Consider the following 27,192-nt stretch of genomic DNA (forward strand, 5'->3'; position numbering starts at 1 on the left):
CTAGACACGCTCAGCAGCGGCATTCATCTCCGACCCTCACTATAACCGACATTTTGGAAAACGAGTGGCGCCACCTATAGTTCGTTGGAGTCGCGAATACGAGGTCAAAGGTAGCATAGATGTGGGCTCCAAGGGGGCAAAGCGTGGGCACGTCAAATTGGACCTCCTCTGCAACTCCCAAAACGGCAATTTCCGCTAATATTGAAAATATTTACTGCACATTCTAGAAATTCAACATAACAGATCGGCTTAAGTTAATACCAAATCACAGAGGATCGTAATTTTAGGCGTGAGAAATATTTAGCTTACTGAAGTTTACTACTAACTTACTATTCAGTGTATGTTGACATTGTTTTACGGGGATAGAATGTTTTAAGCAGAGTACTGATTGAGAGAGTGAATCCGAAACCCGCTTGTCATATCAGCGGCCGATGAGTTAAGTTTTCACGTGCGTTCCCGTGAACCAGTTTCTTGAACGGTCCCCCGAGTTTCTTTTTGGAAGTCATGGCGGCGCCTTCCGCGCCGACGAAGGCACAATGTTTTTTCTTCAACTTTCCAAGCAATACTGCAGTCGACGCGATAATGGACACGTTCCAAGTTGCCGCCAGCCCCAAAGGCTTAAAGTACCTTTAGCACCAGGGTAGGGCGAGGATTATGGCAGCCGTCGGCAGCATGGCTGTTGCCGACCGTTTAGTAGCTCAAGGAGACTTGGTGCTTGGCAACGTGGTGGTTCCTCTGGAGCTAGTTGGCGCCCAACTCCTCCACGTGTCCGTCTACCTTTTGTTCCCTTACGTGACTCAGGAACCCGTCGTCCAAGCCCTCAGCACGTTTGGAAAAGTGAAGGGCATTTCCTATGTGACCTTCCGTGACCGCCCAGACATCGTGACCGGCACCAGGGTGATGAAGGTGGAGATGACCAAACCTATCCTCAACCTCATCAACATCCGGGGCCACCGCGTCATGGTGGACTACAGAGGACTGCGGCGAGTGTGCAGCAAGTGTGGGCAGGAGGGTCACATCGGGCCTGCCTGCAAGACCCCACGGTGTAACCAGTCTGCGGTTTTTGGCCACGCAACAGCCGGCTGCACCAACCCATGCCAGCGGTGTGGGCATGCCCACGCGACGGTGGACTGCACACAACACTAGACCTATGCCGCCGTCACGCAGTCGACAACCGCCCTGCCATTTCGCGAGGCGCCCCAGAAGGCTGCAACTATCCCCGTTGTCTCCCCGGCGTCAGAACAACCTAAGGATGACCAGAATCTGTCCATCCACCCACAAGACTCGCCCCCCCACCCCTCCCTTCTCCCTCATGGTGACCCGGTCGCTGCCCACGACTCCCAGTCGAGATAAGCGGATAGCCCAAGTCCCTATGCTGACCGCCTTTGTCGTGGTCGAGGACGACGAAGGGACTCCCGGCCAAGGGCATCCCCAACACCCCCTCGCCCGCCTCCCATCGTGTTTCGGCGACTTCTGGCATGCTGGCGTCTCTGGCCGCCGACGCCTAGGGAGGCTCAAGTGAGGGTGGGTGCAACTGCTAGATCGGCGATCACGGGACATGGACGCCATTTAATTGCTAAATTTTGCTGGGAGTCTATGGGGCAAAGGGTCGTTTTCTTTCCTAACTCAGGTCATAAAAGCCCATTAAGGTGCTTGAATAATTTACACAAGGTATAAATGATTACTTTTCCATAGCCACCAGTTTTGTTGCGATAGGTTAAGTATTTTTTTAACGCGAAAAATGGTAAATTCCGCCATCTTGGACGTTGCTGCTTGTCTGGCAACCTTGCTTTCTCCGCTCGGCGTTTGCAATTCTCGGAGCGAGAAGGAAGCGAGAGAGGCTGCGCCAAGGCGTTCGTTGCTTGCAATGGGAGGCGAGAGGAGGAAAGGCGCATGGAGCAACAGAGTTGCAACAGAGCGGGCGCCTGCTCTCGTGCAGGCAACACTGGCGCATATCCTTTCTCGAATCCTCTCCCTCATGCGCCGCCATTAAATTGCAAACGCTCTCCATGTTTTGAGTTGCGCCCACCCTCACTAGAGCCTCCCTACCGACGCCACGTCTACTGATGCGCCTGCATAGACCCGTCGAAAAGGGTTTAGGCGGTCAGACAAACAAACTTCGATATTGCCTGTTTTGTGTTTTCTGATAAAAAAAAAAAAAAATCACACACTGCTAGAATAAAACTTGAAGCAAATAAAAATGTTGTATGTGAAAAAATCGGTCCCAAATTTGCTGGATTTCGGAAACGTTTGTTTATTCAAATCTAGGTAACATTATTTTGAACATATCATATTGAATTTGGATTCAATAAAACAAACTAAGCTCTAGCTTTCCGGTGGGGTCAAGGTCATTATCATGCGTTAATTGGGTCACACCTTTGAATTTTTTCAAACTATTCTAAATTTTGTCAAAAAAATAGGTTCACTTTGTTTTAAATACTTCAAAAATATAAATCATTTTTAAGTCATTAAGCGTAATAAATTAATCTTGAGAATGTCAGAAAAGTGTCTCAGTGCAGTATATTGAGAAGTGAGAAAATGGTGAATGGTCATACATCTGGTTGCCGTCAGGTTGCAGAGGACAGGTGTGTCCCTTCGATGATTTTTGGCGAAGCATGGCACTTTTTCGGCGCAACCTATTTAAAAAAACATTACTGACGGCAACGAAAGCTGACGTTTTGTCAGTTTTCGCTTAGGTCAATGGTCAATACCTTGAAGATAAAAAAGATTCCGCCAAGCTTGCTGTTTCCGCTGTCTTTAATTTCAAGAATGCTCCCACAAAATACAGGGTGTTTTTTTTTTCTAAGCTTAACATTTGTTTAAATAAAGCCGTGAAATTTACTTATGCGGTTTGTGAAGGTGAGTTATACAGCCAGAGGGGTATTGTATAGCGGGCTAATCATAACGATCAGTCGGCTAATTAATTAAAATAGGTTAATTAACTTTTTTAAATATTGAACATAGACATATGGTTCCAATGAGAAACTTGCTGAGCGTTATCAAACACCACTAAATCAATCATCTCGAGAAAGACTGAGTGCGTTAGAAGAGTAGTAGTTCACTAAAATTACCACTCGTGAAGCAGGTACAAGGCTAGCGGTTGCGGTAAGGCGCCCGCGCGATTTTTCCGTCTCTTATCTAGTCCCAGTCTTGTACCTGCTCCACGAGTGGTAACCCCAGTGAACTGCTACACTTCTTACGCGCTCAAAACATTTCTAAAAATTACGGATTCAGTGGTTTTCGATAACGCTAAACAAGCTCCTAATTTGAACTATGTATCTCCTTTCATAATTAAAAATTTAATGAACAAATTTTAATTAATTGACCGACCTCTCGTTACGATTAGCCCGCTATACTATAGCCCCCTGGCCGTATAACTCACCTGCACAAACCTCAGAAGTATTTTTCACGTGCCCTTTTAAGCAAATCTGTTAAGCCTAAAAAAAGCACCCTGTACATTTTTAGTCAAAATTAAGATATTTACCCCAAAACTCCGTTTGAATTGAGATGAAAACAACTACAGGGTGAAACAAGGAGACGCCAGGCTCTTTAAATCGACCGGAAAATTCGGTTTCCTAACCTATCGCGCTACGACTTTGTGCAGCGTTGCCCACAGATGGTGCTTTTTTTTTTGTGTGTGTGTGAAATTTGCGAAGAGCGAACTTACCTGAGGAAAAAGTAAGGAAACAAAAAGGCTTAGCTCCTGTGGAAACGCAGTGACGCCACCGGACTGCAAACAACACGGCGCCGTTTCGCACGGGAGACAAGAGATGGCGCAACAAACGCCGCCAACGAACGAGCATACGGCGCCGAGAGCATGCCTTTTTAGCAGACGATCTTTTCGACTCAAAAGCGGCGCGCGTAGCACAGCCGGGGATAGTCGCAGAAACAAAAAAGACAGACGCGGTAACAGCAAGGAACTGCAGTTCCTTGTCTGCAAAAGGGCCGGCTCTCGGCGTCGTCTGCTCGTTCGTTGGCGGCAGTTGGCGTCGCGACCGCTTGCGCCATCTCTTGTCTCCAGTGCGAAACGGCGCCGTGTTGTTTGCAGACCAGTGGCGTCGCTGCGTTTCCATAGAAGCTGAGCCTTTTTCTTTCTTTACTTTTTCCTCAGGGTAGTTCGCAAATTTTACAAAAAAAATTCACCATTTGTGGGCAACGCTGCACAAAGTCGTAGCGCGATAGGTTAAGAAACCGAATTTTCCGATCGATTTAAAGAGCCTGGCGTCTCCTTATTTCACCCTGTATATACAGTATATATAAAAGGGCACCAGGTCCATTTGCGTACTTTATCATTTAAAATTCAAATGCGCGCACAATCAACCAAACACTCACATCATCCTTCGTCTGATGAACCTAGGGATCTAATATACTGAATTCGTCCGTGTGCATAAGGAAACGCTGCAGGTTCTAAAAAATGAGAAGTTTTAACTTAACGCGATCCACTATAACGCCTTGCTTACGGCGCTCTTTTTGGACACACTTTTTTATATCGGGCGAAAAATGCGAACAGCGATCGTATAATATCTCAAAAGTAATTCACGTGTCACAGATTCTTTTATTTGGTTTGGCCTCTAATCATAATTGCCATCAATACTGCAATTGCAAAAGGACCCGTAAAACCAATACTCACAAAGGTTAATCAGCGTGTTTTAGTTAGCGTTCCGATCATGCTTGCCTTCGCCCTTTATGCCCGCAAAGCCCCATATTCGCGTCTCCAACTAACTATAAGTGGCGCCACTCGTTCTCAAAAATGGCGGTTATAGCGAGGGTCGGAGATGCGTGCCGCCGTTGAGCCTGTCTAGTGTGCTGGCTTCACTGAGGTACACAAATTATTTCTGGTAATACTTATTATGTTATGAGCGCAGGTCACCATTTTATCCCGAAAACAAAAACTCTGTTTAGCGTAATATTTACGCAAGGATGCAAGTTTTAATTCTGGTGCGAAACCGAAACCAACCTCTATTTTGGATTTAATTCCTCGATACAGGTCTTAATTTCGGATTCTTTCATATCCCAAGAAGTGTCTCACATCGTAATTATTTAGTTAGAGAAGTTGTTCGCGGACACTTTATTTTGTGACATACATGTTCGATCCAGGCACTTCAAAATATTTTGAAGATTTCAATGTCCCTTTAAAAACCGGGTCTTTCATACAACTTAGAAATGGCATAGAACATTGTAGTTGTTGAAAAAATCGGTGATTATATTTGTGCGTTCTCGCTGCCTTTTCTCGCTCAGATAATTGTTGATGGCAAATAATAAATTGCGGGCCTTTAAATGAATTTCAAGTATTTAGATAATTAAGGCTGCGGTCCCACGGCAGCCATCTTGAACAAGGCATTAGTTCAACCAATAGATGGCGACACGCACTTGTGGGGTGGCCGAAACATTGGTTCACAGTGGGATGGCTCGAGCACCATCACGTTCCCCTCGTGGCCTTGCTCGCGCCGCTGCCAGCTGTGCTCAGCTAGCTCAAGTAGCGTGGCCCATCAAACGGATGTATGCGAGAAAGTCAGGCTGGGTATAAATTGTTCTCTGATATAGGGACATGCGGTTCGGCAGTTGTAACGGGCTTTTGCAATAAATCTTACCAAGAAGGAATCAAATGTTGATTGACGTGTCAATATTCTATCAATGAAAATTTCCTCTGCAGGAATGCACGCTCAGTAGACTCAACCTTCCTAGACACCAGTGGAAGCGGACGTCAAGTAAACTGCTTCACGATTTACGGTACTTACCTCACCATTTTAATGACGACTAAAATAACGTCACGAAATATTGTGTTTCACGGGGTCCGGAAGATGTTGTAAAGGTTGTTACATAATAGTTCCCGGAAAACAAACGCCGTTGCAATATTTTCGGAAGTACCGACACACATAATGTTGTAAGTACAGCTTAGGAAAACCATCAGAAGAAATAGGAAGACGTTTATTTGCAATGAAGACGCTAGTTATGAGCGTTCGGGAATTTATAAGTTGAAGTGATTGCTAACTATGGACATGCGAACAATGAAGACCAGTTTTGTCGGGAGATGGTGTTGCGGTGATGACCTGATATCGGACGACTCATGGCAGACGAACAAGTAAGTTTCTTCTCAGCGAATGGTAAGTGTCCAGTGTCAAGCACAACACGTGGCTACCGACGTTGTCGACGTTTCGAACACTTACCGCTTTCGACAAAAGTTCTGGTACCTGGGCTAACTTTGTGGAAAGACTCAAAGTCTTCCTTGAGTCCAACGCCATCATGAACAGTAACTGAAAACGATCCACTATTCAGTCGGTGGGTGGCGAAACTTATCCGCATCTACAGAGTCATGGTCGATGCGTGCTCTAAGTGGCTGGAAGTTTACACGATGCCTGCCACGACGTCCAAACACGTCATTGACCTTCTCTGGTCTCTTTTACCTACTTTTGCCCTACCAAAAATACTGTTCTCAAATAACGCGCAAAATTTTGCTTCAAATAAAATAAACAAGTTTTTGAAGAAACAAAAACCGGCATGGGGCATCACATTAGCGCACCATACCATCCTGCAACTAACGGGCAAGCAGAACAGATGATATGCGAAACGAAAAAAAGCCCTTTTGAAGCTTACGGAAGAAGCAGTTCAGTGAAGAATTGCCAGGTTCTTGTTCCCGCAGCACGCGACGGTCTCATCTTACGCGAAAAAAACCAGCCGAAGCAATATTCGGTGGACGAAGAGCCACACCCTTTGATCTCATAATACTGTGGCCTACGAACAAAGATCGAGAGATTCCCAGATAGAGAGTAATGCAGTATAGAGGTTTTTTGCGCGACACAGGGGAGAATTACAAGCGAGTAGACACGGACAAGTGCAAAAAACCTCTATACTGCATCATGAACCAACTAGGCCGACAACAAGCCCTAATAGAGAGTAATGGCAGTTTAATTGGTCGGACAACTCGTCTACGTGAGGAATTTCAGCGGAAGTGGGGCCTTCCAAGTAAAACTTGAGTAGAAAAGGCTGTATGTTGGTTGACCAGGAGGTGTCATCTCTCTGAATACGTTGGATAGCAATGCCCTTCAGTGTAAATATAACTAAATTACAAAACTCTCTTTGTGTATTGTGTAACTGCCCTTGTATTTGATAGTAGAAGCTATGGTGGTGGTTTGGACCTTTCACACCAGGCTCCTTTTTCTTATTTTTCGCCTCATACTCCTTTGTGGTTTAAGTATGCTTCAAGAATCTTTTGGAACGGGGACACTTTACGTCAACGAGGCCATTTGTTCCAAGTAGTCAATCAGGGAATGCTGCTAGAAATCCGTCCCTCATATTAACGAATAAGCCCCACTTCTGCACAGTGCAGTTTTCCTGTTCAACGTACAATTGTAAAGCAGCATCCTCATTGATTCTACCTTATACTGTTGCGGGTGAAGAAAGTATTTGGGTATACGATACTTGAAACAAGTCTGGCACTGTACATTGTGGTTCGACACCCACTAATGTCGTTGTCCCTATAGAGCCTCATCAATTAATAATTACCTCGTCACCTCATATTGCTCTTCATCAACAGTAAGTACAATAGGCTACCGCAATATTACAATCCAAGAATTGAAAAATTTAGTCGTTCAGTCCTTCAACAAATTTGTTATTTATACATTGTTATTACGTTACATTACCTCGAGACGATGGTTACATTACCTCGAGACATTACCTCGAGACCTGTATATAAATTAGACGCACAAGGGGGGGGGGGGGGGGGGGGGGGTCGGTGGCCGAGTGCATGGTCTAGCGCACACCAGCTCGGAGCACTTGGAGCGAAAGCTCGCGCTGCAGAACCCACCCCGCCCCTGCCCGTTTCGATCTGGAAGAGCATCGTACCGGCGCGCGGTCGTGTATCACTACTGCGTGGTGCGCGTTAAAGACCCCAGGTTTGCGGCTGTACCGCACTGGCTAAATTGTTCATCTACAGCTGAGACACCAGACGCCCACTAAGGCAGACTAACTTCCGGCTGTATAAACATACACACAACAATTTGCAATTAGACGCATGATAACAAATAACACAGCGTGCCGCCTCTTTTTTTTTTATGCCTTTTTTGTTTTAAACCAGCGCAAGCTCGTGCGTTCTTTCTTTTGAGACGGTTAGAACGGTCGCGCATAAAACCCGCGTTTCTCCCACCCGCCCGCTTCCTCCTCTCATTACGTGTATTTTGTTATAACTAAATAAGCTATAATAATGGTGTATTATTCATATTTACTTTCAGTTTCAGTCAGAGAAAAGATGTTTCGCGGGAACTAGAGCCAATAAATGAGCTGCGCTTAGAGTATTGGCACTCTCTTCCCCGACAGTGTTGTGAATGCCGCCATTTTGTTGCTTGTGCAGAGCAGGCGCAACTGCCGATCGTCATGATTCAAAAGTGCGACATCCTCAGTATTAGATTCGGTGTTAGGAGCTCATGTAATGTTGCTTTGCTTTGTCGAAAACTGTTTAAAGTGGAGGACGGAAAAGCCTTTCTTGTGATTTCAGATAAAGCTTTAAATAACTGGCAACCATGATTTTAAGCCACAATAAGGCCAGGTGTCGCTACTCTGAAGCGTAGCTTAATTAATGACACTATTCATGCTCTTGTTCAAGAGGCTTGTAATACCTGGAGGGGCCATGACGTAAGCCCCGTGGATTCCACAAGCCACTACCTTCTGACGCCTGCCTCTTCTTCATTGTTCCCGCTTGTGCCAGTAAATTAGCTGCGGTTCCGAGTAACGACACTCGGCTTAAAATTGTGGCTTAAAATCATGGTTGCCAGTTATATGGAGCTTTATCTAAAATTACAGGAAACGCTTTTCCGTCCCTCACAAATGTTTAAACAACCCGCGAAAGAGCATTTCAATATTGCATCAGCTTCCTAGCACCGCATCTAATGCTGAGGAAGTCGTACTTTTGGATCATGATGATCGGCAGTTGCGTTTGCTCTGAGCAAGACCCAAAATGGCGGCGCCCAAACCAATTTTCGGGGACTGAGTGCCGATACTTTAAAGCTAATGTAGTGACTCTAGGCATAAAGTGAACTCGGGTGTATTATTTTCCTCTTCGTCTTTATTGTTTATTGATTTCGATCATATCGAATAATGAACGCATTATTTGTCTTAGATTTATTAGCCTGACCCAGTACTTAAACCATTCATTTATCGATAGTAAATCTTCCAATCTATTTTTTTAAATGTGAAGGTAAAAAGACACGGAGATTGAAGATGATACAGACGCCAACGCCGCCCTCGGAAATGTTTTGAACACTAGAAATCAGCAGTTTGTCTGCCATCCGCCAGGTAGCGCAACAAAACAGCAAACAGTTTTGAATTGTTTTTAAAATTAGCTAAGCTCTACACCTACTAAGAAACCAAAGCAAGATCATTGTGAAAATTTAATACATCGCAATATATATCTATTCCAAACAATAAATGTTATTCAATGCCAATAAATCTGTTTGATGTCCAAAGCAGATATGCGTCAAAAACAGGCAAGTTTGAAGGGCTCCTAGAGCGTTATGACTTTGAAAATGAAAAAAAGCCATCGTCCACCTCTTGGACAACCATTGTAGCTCTAAATCTTATAAAAGATTTTATCATAGTTTAATTATTTCTTCAGCGGCATTTGAACTACCATGACTCGAAGCACAAAAAAGTGCTACGTTTGATATAACATATGTAAACAAAAAAAATTTACACAACATTAAATTTTTTTCTGCATATTACCAATTATAAGCACTACTTCTGTAGCTAATTTCATTGCCCTAGTGCTTGTTATTAAAAACATATTTGTGGTGAAAAATGTCAATTTTAGGGCAATATTTGGAGGGACGAAAAAAACAAAGTAGTGCAAATGACAAAAAAGTGAATCGTTAGATTCTGCTCCGACATCATCTTAACAAAACTGCCATATTGGAACCGTGCTATCTTTGATTGGTCGTTCATAAAACATGAACTAGCGGAGCAAGTCAGGGTCCGCGCCATCATATTCGCAAAGCTACAAATGCGCATGAACAGTAAAAACCAACACATACATAATATCAAAAGAAAGAGGATTGCATTGCCTTTCGAATGACATCAATCCCACAAAACAGTATTTAAAAGGAGATGAGTAATGGTCTGCCAAAAAGTACCTAAACGGCCACATTCAGTGGGACCATGGCCTTAATTGGTTTAATATTATTTCCAGCACAAGAAAAAGATAAATCCAATTTTAACAATATGTCCTCAAAACGTATAAATTAATAAACGCTGTTCTCACTAAAACAACCCAAATACGGAACCGGAATCAGATAGCTAAAGTTCGTGTGTTTTTTATAGCAACGCGTGACGCATAGGACTTTATATTGCATCCAGTGTTTGAATGTCTGTATCTTGATAACGATGTCAGAGCTTATTATATTCTAAGAAGAAAACAAAATTATACCTTTCTGGAAAGACTATTATAAATAAATGGCGTATTTTCGTGATCTTGGCGTTAATTTCCATGATTTGTATTAATAATAATATTAAAATTGATATATTTTAATACGTAATGTTTCAAGCTCTAATATAATTTGGTGCTTATGATCTAATTTCAAAAGCGTGAACAAACATGACAATCAAAAATGTGCTAATTATCTCACTGGTGCCAATTGCAGAATTTTAATTACCAAGTAATAAAATAAAAATAGTCTAAAGTCAATCAAGACATTTCATCTAACGAGAGGAATTCATGTAAAAAAGAATTAATTGTGGGTAAAGTATATTTTGCTATCAAAATCGCGACTTTTCACTATCGCTAAAACGTCCAAAGTCGCCGCCAATATCCTTCCAGACGAAATGCCCAAAAGCAAACAAATAAAAAATAAATAAACAAAAAACCTTTTTTTAATTAACAATTTTTACAACATTTAGTTACTTTCATTTTTACGCTCCGTCGTTTTGCCAATCTCAGCCTTTCCAGTTTGAGGGAACGCATACCTGCTTGCGAGTCTTCTCACTGCAGCACGTTTCGTTGGCGTTGGAAGCTGGTGAAACAGTAGGGACTTTTAGTATTCTGTTTACGTGCGAACCCAAAGACCGTGTGTTTGCGTTAGCTTTGCGTGTTCCACACTGCGCGTAACCCAAAATTGCGGTCTTGGATTGGCGCATGGCGATGAGGCGCACGCACAACGTGGGGCCCACAACTCTAACGCAAACGCACACCGCTTGCGTTTGCTTCTATACGCAATACTGAACTCTCTAGTATAGGTACAATCCCGTTGGGACAGTGAAGAGTGTTGTTTGCATTCGGAAATGACATTTTGTCAAGCCATGATCGTGAGCAGTTCCGCCGTGCCCGCTGAGCAGGAGAATCGGGGGACCCTCACTAGAGAGCTTCCCGTTTCCGCCGCGGGAGGGCGAGCAACGAGCTGGAGACGCGAATGCACAAGATTAAGACGGCATCCACATACCTATCTACCCCCCCCCCCCCCCGTTTTTTTTTTTTTTTTTTTTTTTTTTTTTTAAATTGGTTTTATAAGAAAAAAAAAAAGAAAGTCGCTTTGTATTGTTGGAGAAAACTTGAATCCGCGCTACTTCCGTTTTAAATAACACTTCTGCCCATCAACACCGCGTATATGTTTCGATACATATGCCCTTTCCGAACGACTTAGAAATATAATAAAAATTCCACACAAAAAGAAGAGGTACATACATATGTAATTTGTAAAAAAAAAATTCTTCGAAAAATAAAAGAACTTCGTTGGTTTTTTTTGTTATATATGTTTCGAATAAACACATTTTCGCATTACTTTTCAGGGATGCAATTTAATATCTCTAAATTCAAAATAACTGTGAGAAAACTGACAATGAAGGTAATGACAAAACAAATATACACATTATCCCGCGATCTTTATTTTTGTGATGTCACATACTGCATAACTTGCAAGTCGACAAGACAGACCAAAAGCAATATACGGCGCATACATTTCTTTTTGCTTGCGTGAGTTTAACTATAGTAGGTTACAGGTTAAAAAGGTAGCGGCAAATGCACCTCAAAGGGAATCATGTATCCCTCCGCCCCCTCCGCATCCAATAGCGTCCCAAAGTTTCCGTGACGTCGCGGCCAACGCGCGAGGACGGTCTTGCCTTTCCGTACCATATTTGCTTTATCTGTCGACTTTGACTTAGCATTGAGGAAGCCTCGAGAGGGAGATTAGAGCTTTCCCCCTCCGATGGAAAGCAATACGACTTTCGGGGATTTGCTTCCCCCTCCGATGGATACAAAGGCTGCTTTCAGGGGCTCGGTTCCCCCTCCAATAAATACAAAGGTCGCTTTCTTAAAAAGTGGGGATCGAAGACAAGTTGGCACCGCTCTGTGGTCATTACCTATCCACTGAGGCGGAACCAGGAGCGTTTCCAGTGAACTCTTCTTTCGACTGCGGAGGGTTTTGAAACGGGCGCATCACGCTTGTGGGAGAAGCTTCTCCTACCTTCTTGACTTGTAACCGACTATAGCATTCAGTTCACACCTACAAAATTGTTGTAACTCGCCGGGAACAAGCTGTAATGCACCCGTATCACACCACATGACACCTGGATGGATGGATGGTAATGGCTATACCCTTTGTAACGGGCGGCAGCTTGCGCCACCGAGCCTAACATTTCGTCATCGCTTCTATTCTTTTATTTGTATGAATTTTGTTATAACCGACCCCCCTCTCTTTTAAATTGAATTTATTGCCTATTTTTATATGTTTTTTTTTAGAGCGCAGCTCTTAGGCGCCCGTTTCCGGCTTGAGCGGCGTCGCCGTCGCCGTCGCCGTCGCCGTTGGCGTCGCCGTCGGCGTCGCTGTCGGCGTAACCGCGCGGTGCATTATGGGTAAATTTCCCCGCTAAATCTAGCGGAAAAAATTTCCCCGCTAAATCTAGCGGAAAAAATTTCCCCGCTAAATCTAGCGGAAGAAATTTCCCCGCTAAATCTAGCGGAAAAAATTTCCCCGCTAAATCTAGTGGAAAAATTTCCCCGTCAAAGCTAGCGGAAAAAATTTCCCCGCTAAATCTAGCGGGAAACTTTCCCCGCTAATTCTAGCGGAAAAAATTTCCCCGCTAAATCTAGCGGAAAAATTTCCCCGCTAAATCTAGCGGAAAAAATTTCCCCGCTAAATCTAGCGGAAAAAATTTCCCCGCTAAATCTAGCGGAAAAAATTTCCCCGCTAAATCTAGCGGAAAAATTTCCCCGTCAAATCTAGCGGAAAAAATTTCCCCGCTAAATCTAGCGGAAAAATTTCCCCGCTAAATCTAGCGGAAAAAATTTCCCCGCTAAATCTAGCGGAAAATATTTCCCCGCTAAATCGAGCGGAAAACTTTGCCCGCTAAATCTAGCGGAAAAAATTTCCCCGCTAAATGTAGCGGAAAAAATTTCCCCGCTAAATCTAGCGGAAAAATTTCCCCGCTAAACCCGGCGGAAAAAATTTCCCCGCTAAATCTAGCGGAAAAAGTTTCCCCGCTAAATCTAGCGGAAAACTTCCCCCTCTAAATCGCGGAAAAAATTTCCCCGCGAAATCTAGCGGAAAAAGTTTGGTCACGTGACCCGGGGGTCACGTGACCTGTGGAGTCACGTGACCCCCTCCCGAGGTCACGTGACCTCTGAGGGGGCACGTGTTTGCCCCCACGTGACCCCACCAAGGTCACGTGCCCTCGGGGGGGGTCACGTGACCCCCCCCCCCCCCGAGAACACGTGGCCCTCAGTACCCTCCCCTCCTCCTCCTCAAGAGCTGCGCTCCAATTCGGCGTTACAGGGAGTGGTAAACGACTTCCACTTTTTTTATTTTATCCTTCCCTAGATCTCTTCCACCAATCTTCCAATCTCGTCTTAGTTACCGCAATTCTTTCCCTATCCATTCGTCCATCCATGTCCGGAAAACCCAGTGCCCCCTCCAAATCCGTAGTCATCCCCCCCAAGAGGGTGGGACGAAGCCCTGTGCACCTTAAAATTACATGTTCTATAGTTTCTCTTTCGCGGTTGCATACGTCGCACAGAGTGTCTACTTCCTGAAATTTAGCCCTATACGTTTTCGTTCGCAGCACCCCCGTTCTAGCCTCAAACAACAAAGAGCTCCCCACTGAATTATCATACAGCTGTTCCTTCTTTATTTCCAGTTTTTGTGCCCTGTATATTGTTAAAGCTGATTTCCCCTACATTCTTTCTTCCCGCAATTTCCTCTCTGTTTCCTTTACTCCCTTTTCTATTCATATGCTCTGATCGGCTCCATCTCGTTGAATGTATTTAAATCTCAGCTTGCGGGTTCGGTTTGTCCACTTAGTGTTTAGACTTTTCATATATAGATACTTGTACACCCTCGCTGCCCACCGTGTGTCCTTGATTTCAGCTAGCCTTTGTTCAAATTTTACTTTACTGATCGCTTCTCTACTCTCGAAAGATGCCCAACCCATATCCCCCTGCACTTCCTCATTTGGTGTATTCCCATGTGCCCCAAATGCCAACCTACCCACACTCCTTTGCTGTATCTGCCTGAATTTCTGACCTCATACACAATACCGCATTCCCAAATGACAGCCCTGGCACCATGACTCCCTTCCATACACCCCTAACAACTTCATGTCTATTATAGTTCCATAGTGCCCTGTGTTTCACGATAGCCGAATCTCGTTTCCCTTCTTTATTACAATATCTTCATGGTCTTTTAGATGCCCTCTTCCTTCACTTAACCATACTCCCAGATATTTATTTGTACCTTTCTACGTGTCCTATGTTACCTCTACGTTACGCTTTCAGGATTGCCAGTAATGCCCCCGTGGCCTCAGACCAAATTTTTTATATCAATAACTTCGCCAAGAAACCTGTTACAGTTACTTGTAAGTCAGGTGAGTAGTTCAGACGTGTCTGTTAACGTGCTTAACCCATTTTTAAGCCAATCAGTGAATATGAATATTCTGCCGGAGCTCCCTTTAAACTTTGATAAATACAAAAAAAAACTTCAACCGAACACCGGTTTTGACGTATGTGTTGCTGCTGTTTAGTGTAGTCATTTTGCTGAAGCTTTTTATGTATATATTAAAAATATTTCAAACATATAGGTTTCAGAGTACGTACCTCCATCAATTCCAGCCGCATTTCCTCCTCACAAAATGGGCAAAGCACCCGCAGGTGTTTTGCCTCATCGTTGATATATCTCACAGCATCACTAAGCTGAAAATATATTTTTAATGCTGTTTATATTTAGCCAGGAATTTGCTTACTTTGGGTAAATTTGAAAAAAAAAAGAATATACTTTTTAATTTTTATAGCACATAATGAGTAGAAAAACTAGCAAAAAAGGGGCACATACAATACAAGATATATGCAATGCATATTATGCTTAGAAAATACAAGCCATATATAAAATACGTGTGTATAAGGCACATCACTCAAAGCAGGTAACACGGTAACTTATCACGCATGGGCGGAATAATAACAGATGCACTTATTATTTTAAAACATGCCATATTCGTCAGGCCAGTTTACGTGACAGAGCGTGCACTTCCTAGTATTTTGCACAATAAAATTAAAATGAGAAAAAATATTCTTGAGATGCATGCTATGTTGCGACTTGTTGAATTCACCTAGTCGTATAGCAATGTGTTAAAACAATATTTTTTTTCCAATTAAAGAATTATTCTATTAAGTACTCAGTTCACATACAAATATCGATTCCTGCACCCGCAGGAATATTTATATCTCTTGGTTGTTTCCTCCAAACACAATGGATGGCGCTCGCCTCAACCATCAAACAGTACATGTGATCCTAGAATGTGCAACTCACAAATTCCACAGCTGACATATTCAGAAGGAACGGAGTTAAACTCATTATTTGAGATGCGTGATGTGGGTTCTAACATACGTCTAAATCTATCCACATATATACAAACTGATTTGTCTGTCTCCGTCACAATATGATTACTTATATCTATTTGTCTATTCAGGTAATCCTGCTGCTCAAAAAGGGCATTATAGTGCGAGAGATGTACAAGCTGGCACGGAAAAAAACGATGACGTTTATTTTTACCATCTCGCTTTTCTAAACGATGCAGTCGCATTTGTACTAAAAGGTGTTTATTTTTAAAATTCCAGATTTAAATGGATATAATTTTTTATGCACCCTGACGTCTGCATTCCCCTATCCCCCTCCCTCAAGTCCTAGTAAAGAACGCGTGCAAAAGGTCATAAAAAATTATATTGGCAAATGCAGAGAATCACCCTGCGTGGTCGCAGAAAGGGGGACTCGCACTCAGCTCAGCAGCATCAGCTAAGATGTAGCTTTTTAACAAACACCAAAATTTGGGGTTCATTTCTATAATTACACTCATTTTAGAAAATATTTGTTTACAATTCCTAGACAGGGAAAGTGACAAATTCATTCTAGAGAGAAAATATCTTCCCAATGTACGCATTTAGAAACAATATTCCGCCATATAATTTATATAGAAAAATGAAATCCTCAGCAATGCATATTATGCTTAGAAAATACAAGCCATATATAAAATACGTGTGTATAAGGCACATCACTCAAAGCAGGTAACACGGTAACTTATCACGCATGGGCGGAATAATAACAGATGCACTTATTATTTTAAAACATGCCATATTCGTCAGGCCAGTTTACGTGACAGAGCGTGCACTTCCTAGTATTTTGCACAATAAAATTAAAATGAGAAAAAATATTCTTGAGATGCATGCTATGTTGCGACTTGTTGAATTCACCTAGTCGTATAGCAATGTGTTAAAACAATATTTTTTTTCCAATTAAAGAATTATTCTATTAAGTACTCAGTTCACATACAAATATCGATTCCTGCACCCGCAGGAATATTTATATCTCTTGGTTGTTTCCTCCAAACACAATGGATGGCGCTCGCCTCAACCATCAAACAGTACATGTGATCCTAGAATGTGCAACTCACAAATTCCACAGCTGACATATTCAGAAGGAACGGAGTTAAACTCATTATTTGAGATGCGTGATGTGGGTTCTAACATACGTCTAAATCTATCCACATATATACAAACTGATTTGTCTGTCTCCGTCACAATATGATTACTTATATCTATTTGTCTATTCAGGTAATCCTGCTGCTCAAAAAGGGCATTATAGTGCGAGAGATGTACAAGCTGGCACGGAAAAAAACGATGACGTTTATTTTTACCATCTCGCTTTTCTAAACGATGCAGTCGCATTTGTACTAAAAGGTGTTTATTTTTAAAATTCCAGATTTAAATGGATATAATTTTTTATGCACCCTGACGTCTGCATTCCCCTATCCCCCTCCCTCAAGTCCTAGTAAAGAACGCGTGCAAAAGGTCATAAAAAATTATATTGGCAAATGCAGAGAATCACCCTGCGTGGTCGCAGAAAGGGGGACTCGCACTCAGCTCAGCAGCATCAGCTAAGATGTAGCTTTTTAACAAACACCAAAATTTGGGGTTCATTTCTATAATTACACTCATTTTAGAAAATATTTGTTTACAATTCCTAGACAGGGAAAGTGACAAATTCATTCTAGAGAGAAAATATCTTCCCAATGTACGCATTTAGAAACAATATTCCGCCATATAATTTATATAGAAAAATGAAATCCTCAGCATTGGACGGTACCTCTTCCGCTAAATATGAAATAAAAATGCTCACCTCTTTGGTGCTTGTTTGAACTCCACATTTGTTGCAGTAATAAGCGTTGTAATAATGCTTGCATTCCGGACAGAGTTTATGCTTGAAGCAACGAAGATAATATACTTCCTTTGGAATGTACTGGCAATGATCACATTCCGCCTTGTCTAGTACGTCATGTGGAAACCTCAAGTAACGTACTTTTATCCCCTCGAATCCTTTCACTGGACGAAATTCTCTGTTGATACTGGAAAAATATTAAGTGATTTAGCATTGCTAAAAACGAGCACAAAACACGATTTAGAAGGACGTGTGATATCTTGGTTGTGTGGCCTTAAGAGAAATTTGAGTAACAATAGAGACTTTAATACCCATAAGTTTCGGAAAGAGTAATATTACAGTCACCGATATATTCACTCCTTTGAGTGTCATGACAATTGCAGCAACAAAACGACTGGAGACAGAATCGAATGGATTTTACTTTCGTCGCCGACTACTCGTTAGGGGAGGGGTGACACGCGCAAAAATAATCCAACACGGTGGAGGACCGTGTAAATATAACAATATAGACTGATTTTGAGGGTTTCGATAACGCTGAGCAAGTTTCTAATCGAAAGCACATTGGTATTTTCACTAATTAAAAATTAAGTTAGCAAATTTTAGGTACACTAAGTAATAATGTTTTTTTTTTTTTTTTTTTTTTTTGCAATTCTTGACCTCTACTGTGGCTGCCACTTTTGTTTCCGAAAAGGGATTATTTTTTCCACAATCACCCTACCCTACTCGTAGAAATTTTTTAAAGTCTTCGCTTAAACACCCGGTATATTTGGAGAACCTATTATCATGCCGCCCTCCCATAATCACTCCCCATTTTCGTTTTGAAAACACGGGGAACATTCCGAGACGGCATTCTTCTTTAGTTTTTTTTAATTAATTTGAGTCTATTTTAATTTAAGTATGCGTGTACGACTTTTATAGAAGATAGAGCAATACCCGAAACAGGTTTCTTAAAAAATGGGGTTGATTTTGGTTTAGGTTTTTAGAACAATAGATACGAAGAGGAAGATAGAGGCATTGGGTTAAGGATGTCTAAGCCTTGAAAAAGTGTAGCAGGGGCATCAATAAATCCAAACAAATTTTTCAGCAATAAAAAAATTTTTCTAAAAAAAGTTTTATTATAAATTAATAAATAAGCGGTTAAATTTCGAAACGCTAGGTATGACTAAATTGAGTTTTTCAGAGTGGTTCGTATACGCGAAAAATTGTGATGTGCAGACTATCTCTTTGGTAAGTAGCAGAGGTGTAGTAGGCGTTACCGAAAAATAGTAACGAGATTTGTTACCCATTACTTTGCGAAAAAAAGGAACGCGTTACTTTAACCGCTACGGATGAAAAGTAACGCACGTCACTTTTTGCATTACTTTTTAAATTATGAATTAGAACGTTTTACCGTTTTGACGGTAGAGGTATTCATAAGCGCCATATTTCATGAAACATTATGTTCATGCAAAAAGTGAACATAATTACTTCGTCTTTTTTATGGTTTCACCTAAATACTCACAAGAACAAATGCGAAGAACGCAAAAAAACGTGAAAATTCACATGGCTTGGCGCCAAAACACGAAACAAATATTGAAGCGTAATTTTTTTAAGTTTTAGGAATAAGTAACACGTAAGGGTAACTGTGACCAGTTACTCGATATAAGTAACATGAGTACATTACCCGTTACTGTTTCGAAAATGTAACGAGTACGTTACTGTGCTACCGAATAAAGTAACAAGTTGCCGGTGACGCCGCTACTTGTAACGTGTTACGGCCAACACTCGTAAGGTGTAGTGGTTATATTTGTCTCGACTCTGTTTTCTCTTGTACCCGTGCAGGCCAAAACACTAGTCGCGACTCGCAACACAAGCGCACACGAGCAGACTTCAAAGGCAATGTCACGACGGATTCTTCGTGTCGCTTGATTGAATCAGTTGGTAATAACGCCCGCATAGAAACTGAAAACCTCTCGTGCTGTAGCACTTTCTGAGAGGGTTGATTAGACCCTATTGGCTCGTAAGGTTAGTAGTGTTCGAACATAAAGATGAAACGGGGTATAGTGTGAATTTTGACCTCGTCTTTTTAATTCCGATAGCAGCCGACCTTACGGAGTAGTCTATAAATCAGCGGCAGAAGTGCATTCTCACGGTCCTCGTCTTCGCGTGTTAAGTATCTCCGACCAAACCGATCTGGCACAAGGAAGGTGCCGCCCTCCTCCTCGTCTTTTGTGCGGGACTGGTTCAGTCGGTGATCCGAACTGGAAGGCGGACAGCTGAAACACCTGCATGCCGTTCTAGTCCTGTCAGTGACAAAAGTGTACATCCGTGATCCACGAGTGCTTCACGAAGCTACTTTTTGCATCGCTTGTCAAGTGGCGTGCGGTGAGAAGGTTGTCCCGGTGAATTCGTTGCTTCCGGAGCTTCAGTCGTTCTTGACGAAACAAACGCAAGTTTCTGTATTATTTTTCAGCAAAATTTTCGCACTTCGTCAGAACGTTTGCCCTATATTGGCTCACCACTAAAATGGTTTCGAAACATTTCCTTAAATATGTGTAACCAAATTTTGCAAAGTAGAAACAGTCGTCTGCAATTTAAGTTGTCAATTAAAACATGTTATTTTTTTTAAGCAAAAACCGCCGCCCATTTTTATGCGCAATTCAGTGTCACTAATACATTTAAGAGCAGGTGACGGCCGCAGATATCCTGAGCTACACGCGAAGTTGGAAAGAAAACAAAAGCCCACGGTTTCGACATAAAGTGTTCTGCGGTGTTCCCCATTATTCCTCGAAGTTCCTATTTTGTAAGCTCACATCTCACTTGGCCGTCAATTCCTAAATTTTAGAATCTGTGTTGATAGCAGTGCGTAATCTAGTAAAGATAAGACTGACTAACGCATCACACTGATTCACAGTGCCGGCCAGAAGACAGTGGTGAATTTTATTTTCTAACAAAGTGTTTAATACGTGATTAATATTTTGGGGTACTTCTGAACCGTGACGTAAAAATTACAAAATTTATCTTACTTCGCAGGTTGACTTATTTGTAATATTTAATTCTGTTTACTTTTGTGTTGGTGATAGATTCATCGACCTAATAAACAAAATAGAAATACCTTCGTCACCTGTTCATTTTACAGATTAATTAAAACTTTGTCAACACTCAAACCCTTTAAGTTCACTTCAATATCTGGAGTTTTGTTCGTTAGATTTGTTTCACTTTGATAAAGTCCGAAGCCTACAATTATTGTTTTAAGCGTTTCAATCTTGAAGCGACTACGACCTATACCACTCCACCTGACGTCGTTCACTTCAAAGATGAACTCTTATAAACGAGTTCGATAACCACTGACCTCGACAAACATATTGTCACGGGTGGTGACCAAAAAAAAACAGGAAATAAACAGGAAGAAATAAACGTTTAATGTGGTGAACTTATGCCATAAATAAAAGGGTACAAAAGATAATAACGGAGCGTCGCGGGCGTCGAAGTCGGCGTAGCAGCAGAGTCGAACGCTAGGCGAAATCTGACTCCGGCTTGCCCGCGGAGCCGCTTTTGTACACACGTTAGCTTCTGGAACATTCGACGTAGAAGGTTCGACGCGTAGAACATTCTGACCTCGAATCAGCTAGACGGTTCTCGATTTCACCAGAACATCACATTACAGTGTCAACAAAAATGCATAGCCGCGGCCAGGAATCGAACCCTGGCCCATCGCGTGGGAGGCAAGCGCGATAACCGTTAGGCTACGGCCGCGCTGCCTACTTGGCGCGCGGCAATATTCTTACCAGAACGATATATTAAATCGTGGGTGAATTTCATACAAGCCGTTTCTTAGTCAAACAATAGTTCTTTAAGCAAAAAAATTGCTTTAGTTTTTTCCTTTTCTTTTTTGTGATTCTTTGGTTAAGTTAGTGACCGCGACGGCTACCAGAAAAGACTCGAAATTATTTCATTAGCTTTCAATTGCCTAAAACGTTTCCAATACATATTTTAAGATATTGCTAAAAAATGTTTGTAGCAGGCGTTCCGAGATGAGAAATATCATCCTTGTACATGTCTTAAACCGAAACTATTTGGGTAAACAGCACCAGTGACGTCGATCCTCTAGCCCTCCGCCCGTTCTGCAAGCAATGCCCAAAAGTGATAGCGCCACTACATGGACGCTTAGTTTCGGTTTGAAGGTATGCAGCACAAGGGTGACCCTTCTCGCCTCGAACCACCTGCTACGAACTTGTTTCAATAAAATTTAACTAAACGCTTATACTCTAATGAGGTCGAACGTGAGTTCTACGAATACATTATACCTCCAAAAACAAAACTTTTAGTTGTGAATGAAAGCATTTTAGTTACTTATCTAACTGATTAACCATTTTGCCTCCTCTAATTGTTGCGCTCATGGCTGCCAATGGCTATCCAGACCTAAAGCAACAATACACAAAGTTTATTTTCTTAATTTTTGATCCAATAAAAAAAAAAACGCCAAAGTATATACAATCGTTCCCACCCTCATCGGTCAATTAATGCATCTGCCAAAGAAAAGGAGTTTACGCTGCCACTGATTTTAACTTTCGCCTATATTCGATGTCCCATCTGATTAACATAAAATCACTCACTTGCACAAAGCACTAATTCACGTTTATACTATGTGAACTCAAAAACCAAGTGATCTAGATCGCTTAACATGCAATTCCTTTAAGCGTGACGCAGTGCAAAAATGAACACACCGTAGGTATAATCTCCAATTATTAAATTAAAACCACCACCATTTACCAAATTCAAGTTTGAATGTTTTACTTGACAAACAAATAAAGATTTTCTGGCACACCTTCCACCAACAACTACAGCCATGAACTTCCCCGCCCAACCGGTAGCGTAAACGACGTTCCAACGAATATGCAGAAGAAAGACTACAAGTTTCGCTCAAAATTCAGCTGACTTCGCCAATACATTTAACAATCGCCGCAGTGGGTGCCTTGGGAATCGTCTAAGGGCTGGGGAATAAATGCTCAAGGTATTAAAGAGACAGCAACTTACTCGGCCTGCTGCCTCTCGTACGTCATCTTAATGCCTGCGATCCGCGAAGAAAGCAAGGAAAGTCCGACGGGCTGTTTGGTTCGCAGACGTATCCCAGTTCCTCGTTAGATCACCGCGGCATTCTGGCAGCAGAGCACAGTCGCCCATGGCAACGCGATAACCGTGTCCGTTGGAGCTGACGCCGCCCGACGCATAGAGTAATATAGTAAACGTAAAGAGGGGGAGAACACAGGAGCCGATTCGCGGCCCAGATAGTGCGTTTAATACCCTCCGCTACGTGGCGCTTTTCTGTGATTTGGTTAAAATTAATTAAAACTCTTTCTGTGAAAGGTATTTATTTTTTAAATGGCAATGCTTTAAAAATGTTTAAAGTACTTAAATCGACTAAATAGTTTAAATCAAATACGTCACAGAAACCACGTGATGAATGGCGCCTGCCATGGCCTGCCTGTCTGCACGCCGTCGCCTCTGCATCATTCTGCAATGCCACTGCTCGTCCCTGCGTCATTCGTCTGTGCCGTGCGTGCCGTCTATCTGTGATTTCTGCTGCATCATGTTCGGTCGGCTTTGCATCAATCAAGGTGACGCATGACCGCCCGCGTGCTCGCATGCTCGGCGTGAATTCGTGGAGCCAATCGGTTCGAGCTTCTCGCGCTGTTGTTTCTGCCGGGCTGTCTGGCTGCACTTGAACGTGTGTGCATGTTGATTTTCGATGAGATTGTTTCAAAAAAGAATTTTAAGTTACGACCCTGCACACGACATTGTCCATGGGCTTACAGATGACGGTGTTGAACGAACCTTTAACATTGCAGATAGAGCCTTGGTTGTTATGCTGTCTGAAATTTCCAGGAGGTGCGTTTAGCCCCTTGCATACACTGTTGTGCACACTCCAGCAACGTTTTCTGTTAACGCAGTCTCCTCATTTCTCTCATTCGGGAGCTTAAAGGGGCGGTGCAACGATATTCAACTCGAATGCTTTTCACTTTACACGAGCTTACTGGCTCTAGTGGGACTCAATGATACTTGCACGCAACGCCACTGAACAAGAAACTGCTTTGTTGCGCTGTAATTTCGAAGACAAAAACGAGTGTTTTCATTCAATCTTTCCTTCGAAAAACCTGATGACATAGGTGGGCGGTAGCAGTACCGCCCAGTGACGATATTTGAATACGGCTCGTAGATTGGACCCGAGCATGGCATGGACACTCAATTTGGGCTCGTGATAATCGATAGCTCGAGAAGCATTCGGGTAGTGTCCTGTGTCCAATCGCTGCAATGACGACAAAAGCCGAACCATAACAATGTCTGGAACGCAGCGCGTGTCCTGTGCCTTGCCAACCCCAGCGCATGGCTATGATCAACATTGGCGGCATATAATCGGCTCCAGATCACGGGGCCGCTTGTTCTGGCTGCGAGTTGAGGGGGTGAACTCTGCTCGTTTTTCTTTATTTTTTTCTGCGACTTCGATTGCGTGTGGTGAAAACGAACGGGTATTTCACAGATCATTAACGTCAGGGATTCGTTCTAAGCGGTATTTGCGCAAAATACAAATATCAGTGCGTCGCCCCTTTAAGACTGTTAGCTTCGCAGTAAAGGCTGTGGTTTGTGGTTAGGGGGCTTCAAACGTAAGCTTGCTGTGTGTGGTGATAAGCCACTTGTTGAAGTTGACAACGAACACGTTTACTTTGTCTTTCATGTTCCGCACCTTCCCAAAACAACCAAGAGCAATCTCCAAGCCCACAAACTTTGCATTAGAAATGAGGTTATTGAGTGGTGGTCTTCTATTGTTGAACTTTATTGTTCTATCCATGAGATAAGCTTCCAATTGGCTCCGAAGCTTACTGAGAGACACATGTTTTCAAGAACCTTTCTGTAAAATGGAAGAAAATTGTGCCCATCAGGTACTGAGTGCCTCACTCTTTCTTGCAATCATATCCCTTGTTTATGTCAAGGAACTTCCTGAGGCAGCCATGGCTACAGCCTATTTCTGTGATAGGATGTGCATACTTTTTGACTGTCTAAATAGCTAAAAAATTCAAGAAGACAGGGCAGAAGTTGCGTCATGCCATTCTGAAGGGGGAATCTGAAATACTTGATTTTCTCCACCAGTAACTCGGATGGATTTCAGCATGGCAGTTCCAAAGTAGAAGGCAACCATAAGCCATCATTGAGTGGCAAGTTACTATAAAAAGTGTCCTCATGCTCTGGGATGAGCTTTCAAGCAGCCATGACTTTAAGTTCTTACTTACACGACGCCTGCAGCAAGACACACTTGAGAACGTTTTTGGAGCTATATACAACAAATGATGGGCTGCAACACAAACCCAAATGTGCATCAGTTCACCTCAGGACTAAAACACCTCTGGATAAAGAAACTGTTCAAACTGTCGGACAATGAAAACGCAGAGGATGACAAGGCTGATCTCCTAAAGGAGTTGCGAATATCTTCGCACCATGAAAGTTTAATTTCAGACATTGTGGAATGTCTTCCAATTGATAACTTCCCGCCACTAGAGGATATTTCTGAGCTGGCATCAGACATCAGGTCTAACATAATTGATGACTCGTCCACTTTTTTATTACGTTTGGGGCTATTTGATCAAGCTTTTGCTTGAACAGACAACTTACAGCTGTGGCTGTTCTCAGCTGCTATCGGATGAGTGTAATAAGTTGACCAGGCCTCACCAGTACTCTCTTGTTCCTAAAGCATACCACGTGCCTGGAAAATTCTTCGGGAACTTAGTAGTACCATCACAGGCTGCCTTTCATTTCATTCAGCAACTAGAAAATCCCTTTATTCCCATAATAGAGAGTGTGACACATGTTCGAGGAGTGTGTGCCGCCTTGTATAGCACACTTTGAGGTCTGGGTAGTTTTAGCCTTTGCCCAGAGGAGTATCACAAAGGGTTTTTAAAATTGTTTTGCAGAATACGCTTGCGTTGACATGTTTGATTTCTTAACCGGAATTTGGACAAAGTTCGGTTGCACTCTTCAGTGGCTAGTAAGAACGAGACAGCTTTAACTGTTAATAGTGTATTAACAGAGGCGGTTGACAAACCAAAAAGAAAAGTGCTTATTAAGTGGGCGGTGCAGCTTGCTCTCCAAATATTTGTTTCCCCTTTTTCCAGCGAATGTGTATCACGGCTCCCTAACAAAAATGTTTGTCCACCTTCTACAAAATTTCGATAGAAAATAGTGTATAGAGGCTAAAAATATTTGAAAGAAAATGTATCCACTTTTGTATCCACTGTCCATAGTTTTTTATCCGCTTTTTTCTGAAGCCATATTTCTTTTCTGAACGATTTCGGGGAATGTTTAGAGACGTTGAATCTTGTCAGATTTCGAATAGAGTTCTCATTGTTTGGTAATGGCTCGCCCGCAGCGAGTTTGAGGCTATGCAAATTGGTGTTTTTTTATATTTGCCGGAAATCGGGAATTTTTACTATCCGGCCTGTGCTTCGCACTGTTATTATACTCTTATGACTGGTAATGATAGCGATGTCTTATTTATTTTTGCACTTACTTCCCGTACCCCAGTCGGCGTGAAAGTGAATGTATCATACAGCATGTTCTCCGTGGAAAGGTTTTGTGAACTTGGTTCCGCTAAGATTCTATTACGAAGCGTGCGATATGCCGAAGTCCTTCATATTCATTTATTTTTGTGAGTATCGATCTCTTTCGTATAAAACATACAGAGCTTCTGAAGTAAATCATGTATACATGAATGTGATCCAATAAAATATGTTCGAACCACTTACTGTTGTTGACCCCAAAATGCTCCACTGGCCAGGGGTCAATGCGGTGATTGTGTAACTTCAATGCTTTACAATAGAAAAAGAACAAGAAATATATATACTTTTGCTTTGTGAAGTAAGTTGAAATATTGTTTCACACACTTTGCACGGACTCTATTGTAAAAAAATAAAGCAAAAGTGCGTCAGTATTTAAAAAAAAAAAAAAAAAAAAAAAAAAACAGCGGCTTTGTGAGTCGAGGAGCTCCCGAGAGCCGAGCGAGGCGGGGAGGAAAGAGACAGAGAGAAGTGTGCCGGAGAACCGGAGCAGAAACGCCCAAACCGAAACCGAAACTAACTTGACCGGAAACAGGATCAGATTATACTTAATACCGCCCGCTAGGAGCGCTACCTGTCACTGGTCTATCTGGGCCGCTGGGGCCTATGGCAGTGTCCGCTCTTTACCTTGTGTATATCCATGCCCGACGGTCGAAAGATTAAAGCTTAATCTAATCACGAAGAGGGCGTGTGGAAAGGAGCGTGATTCTTAAGGTATCTTCGGCTGGTCGTTTTTCAGCGCTCCAATCCTCTGGGAGATACGGGAGCGCCTCGAAATCCGAGCTAAAGGAACAGCGCGCCAGCCGAATGCTCGGCCACTTTTCCGAGCGGCCTGAGCCCCCGAGCGCTGACACGGAACCGGATACCGAGGGCAACTTTAGCGACCGCACCACTGCCATGGCGCAAGTTACGCCCGATACGAAGGGTTT

General features: G+C 42.6%; 1 protein-coding gene across 1 annotated transcript in view; it reads right to left on the reverse strand.

Moving 5' to 3' along the window:
• LOC8037136 (TNF receptor-associated factor 6) overlaps positions 1-22,851 on the reverse strand; it is a 65,875-nt gene extending 43,024 nt beyond the window's left edge. Inside the window, exons 1-3 of the mRNA XM_040220955.1 lie at positions 22,695-22,851; positions 17,640-17,865; positions 15,068-15,163 (exon numbers count right to left, since the gene is read on the reverse strand). Of these exons, the coding sequence (XP_040076889.1) occupies positions 15,068-15,163; positions 17,640-17,865; positions 22,695-22,720 (348 nt within the window). The 5' untranslated portion in view covers positions 22,721-22,851. The remainder of the gene's footprint in view (positions 1-15,067; positions 15,164-17,639; positions 17,866-22,694) is intronic.
• Between the last annotated feature and the right edge of the window lie 4,341 nt (positions 22,852-27,192).

Source organism: Ixodes scapularis, unplaced genomic scaffold, assembly GCF_016920785.2.
Source record: "Ixodes scapularis isolate PalLabHiFi unplaced genomic scaffold, ASM1692078v2 PGA_scaffold4__175_contigs__length_147842914, whole genome shotgun sequence".
NCBI classification, from domain to species: Eukaryota; Metazoa; Arthropoda; class Arachnida; order Ixodida; family Ixodidae; genus Ixodes; species Ixodes scapularis.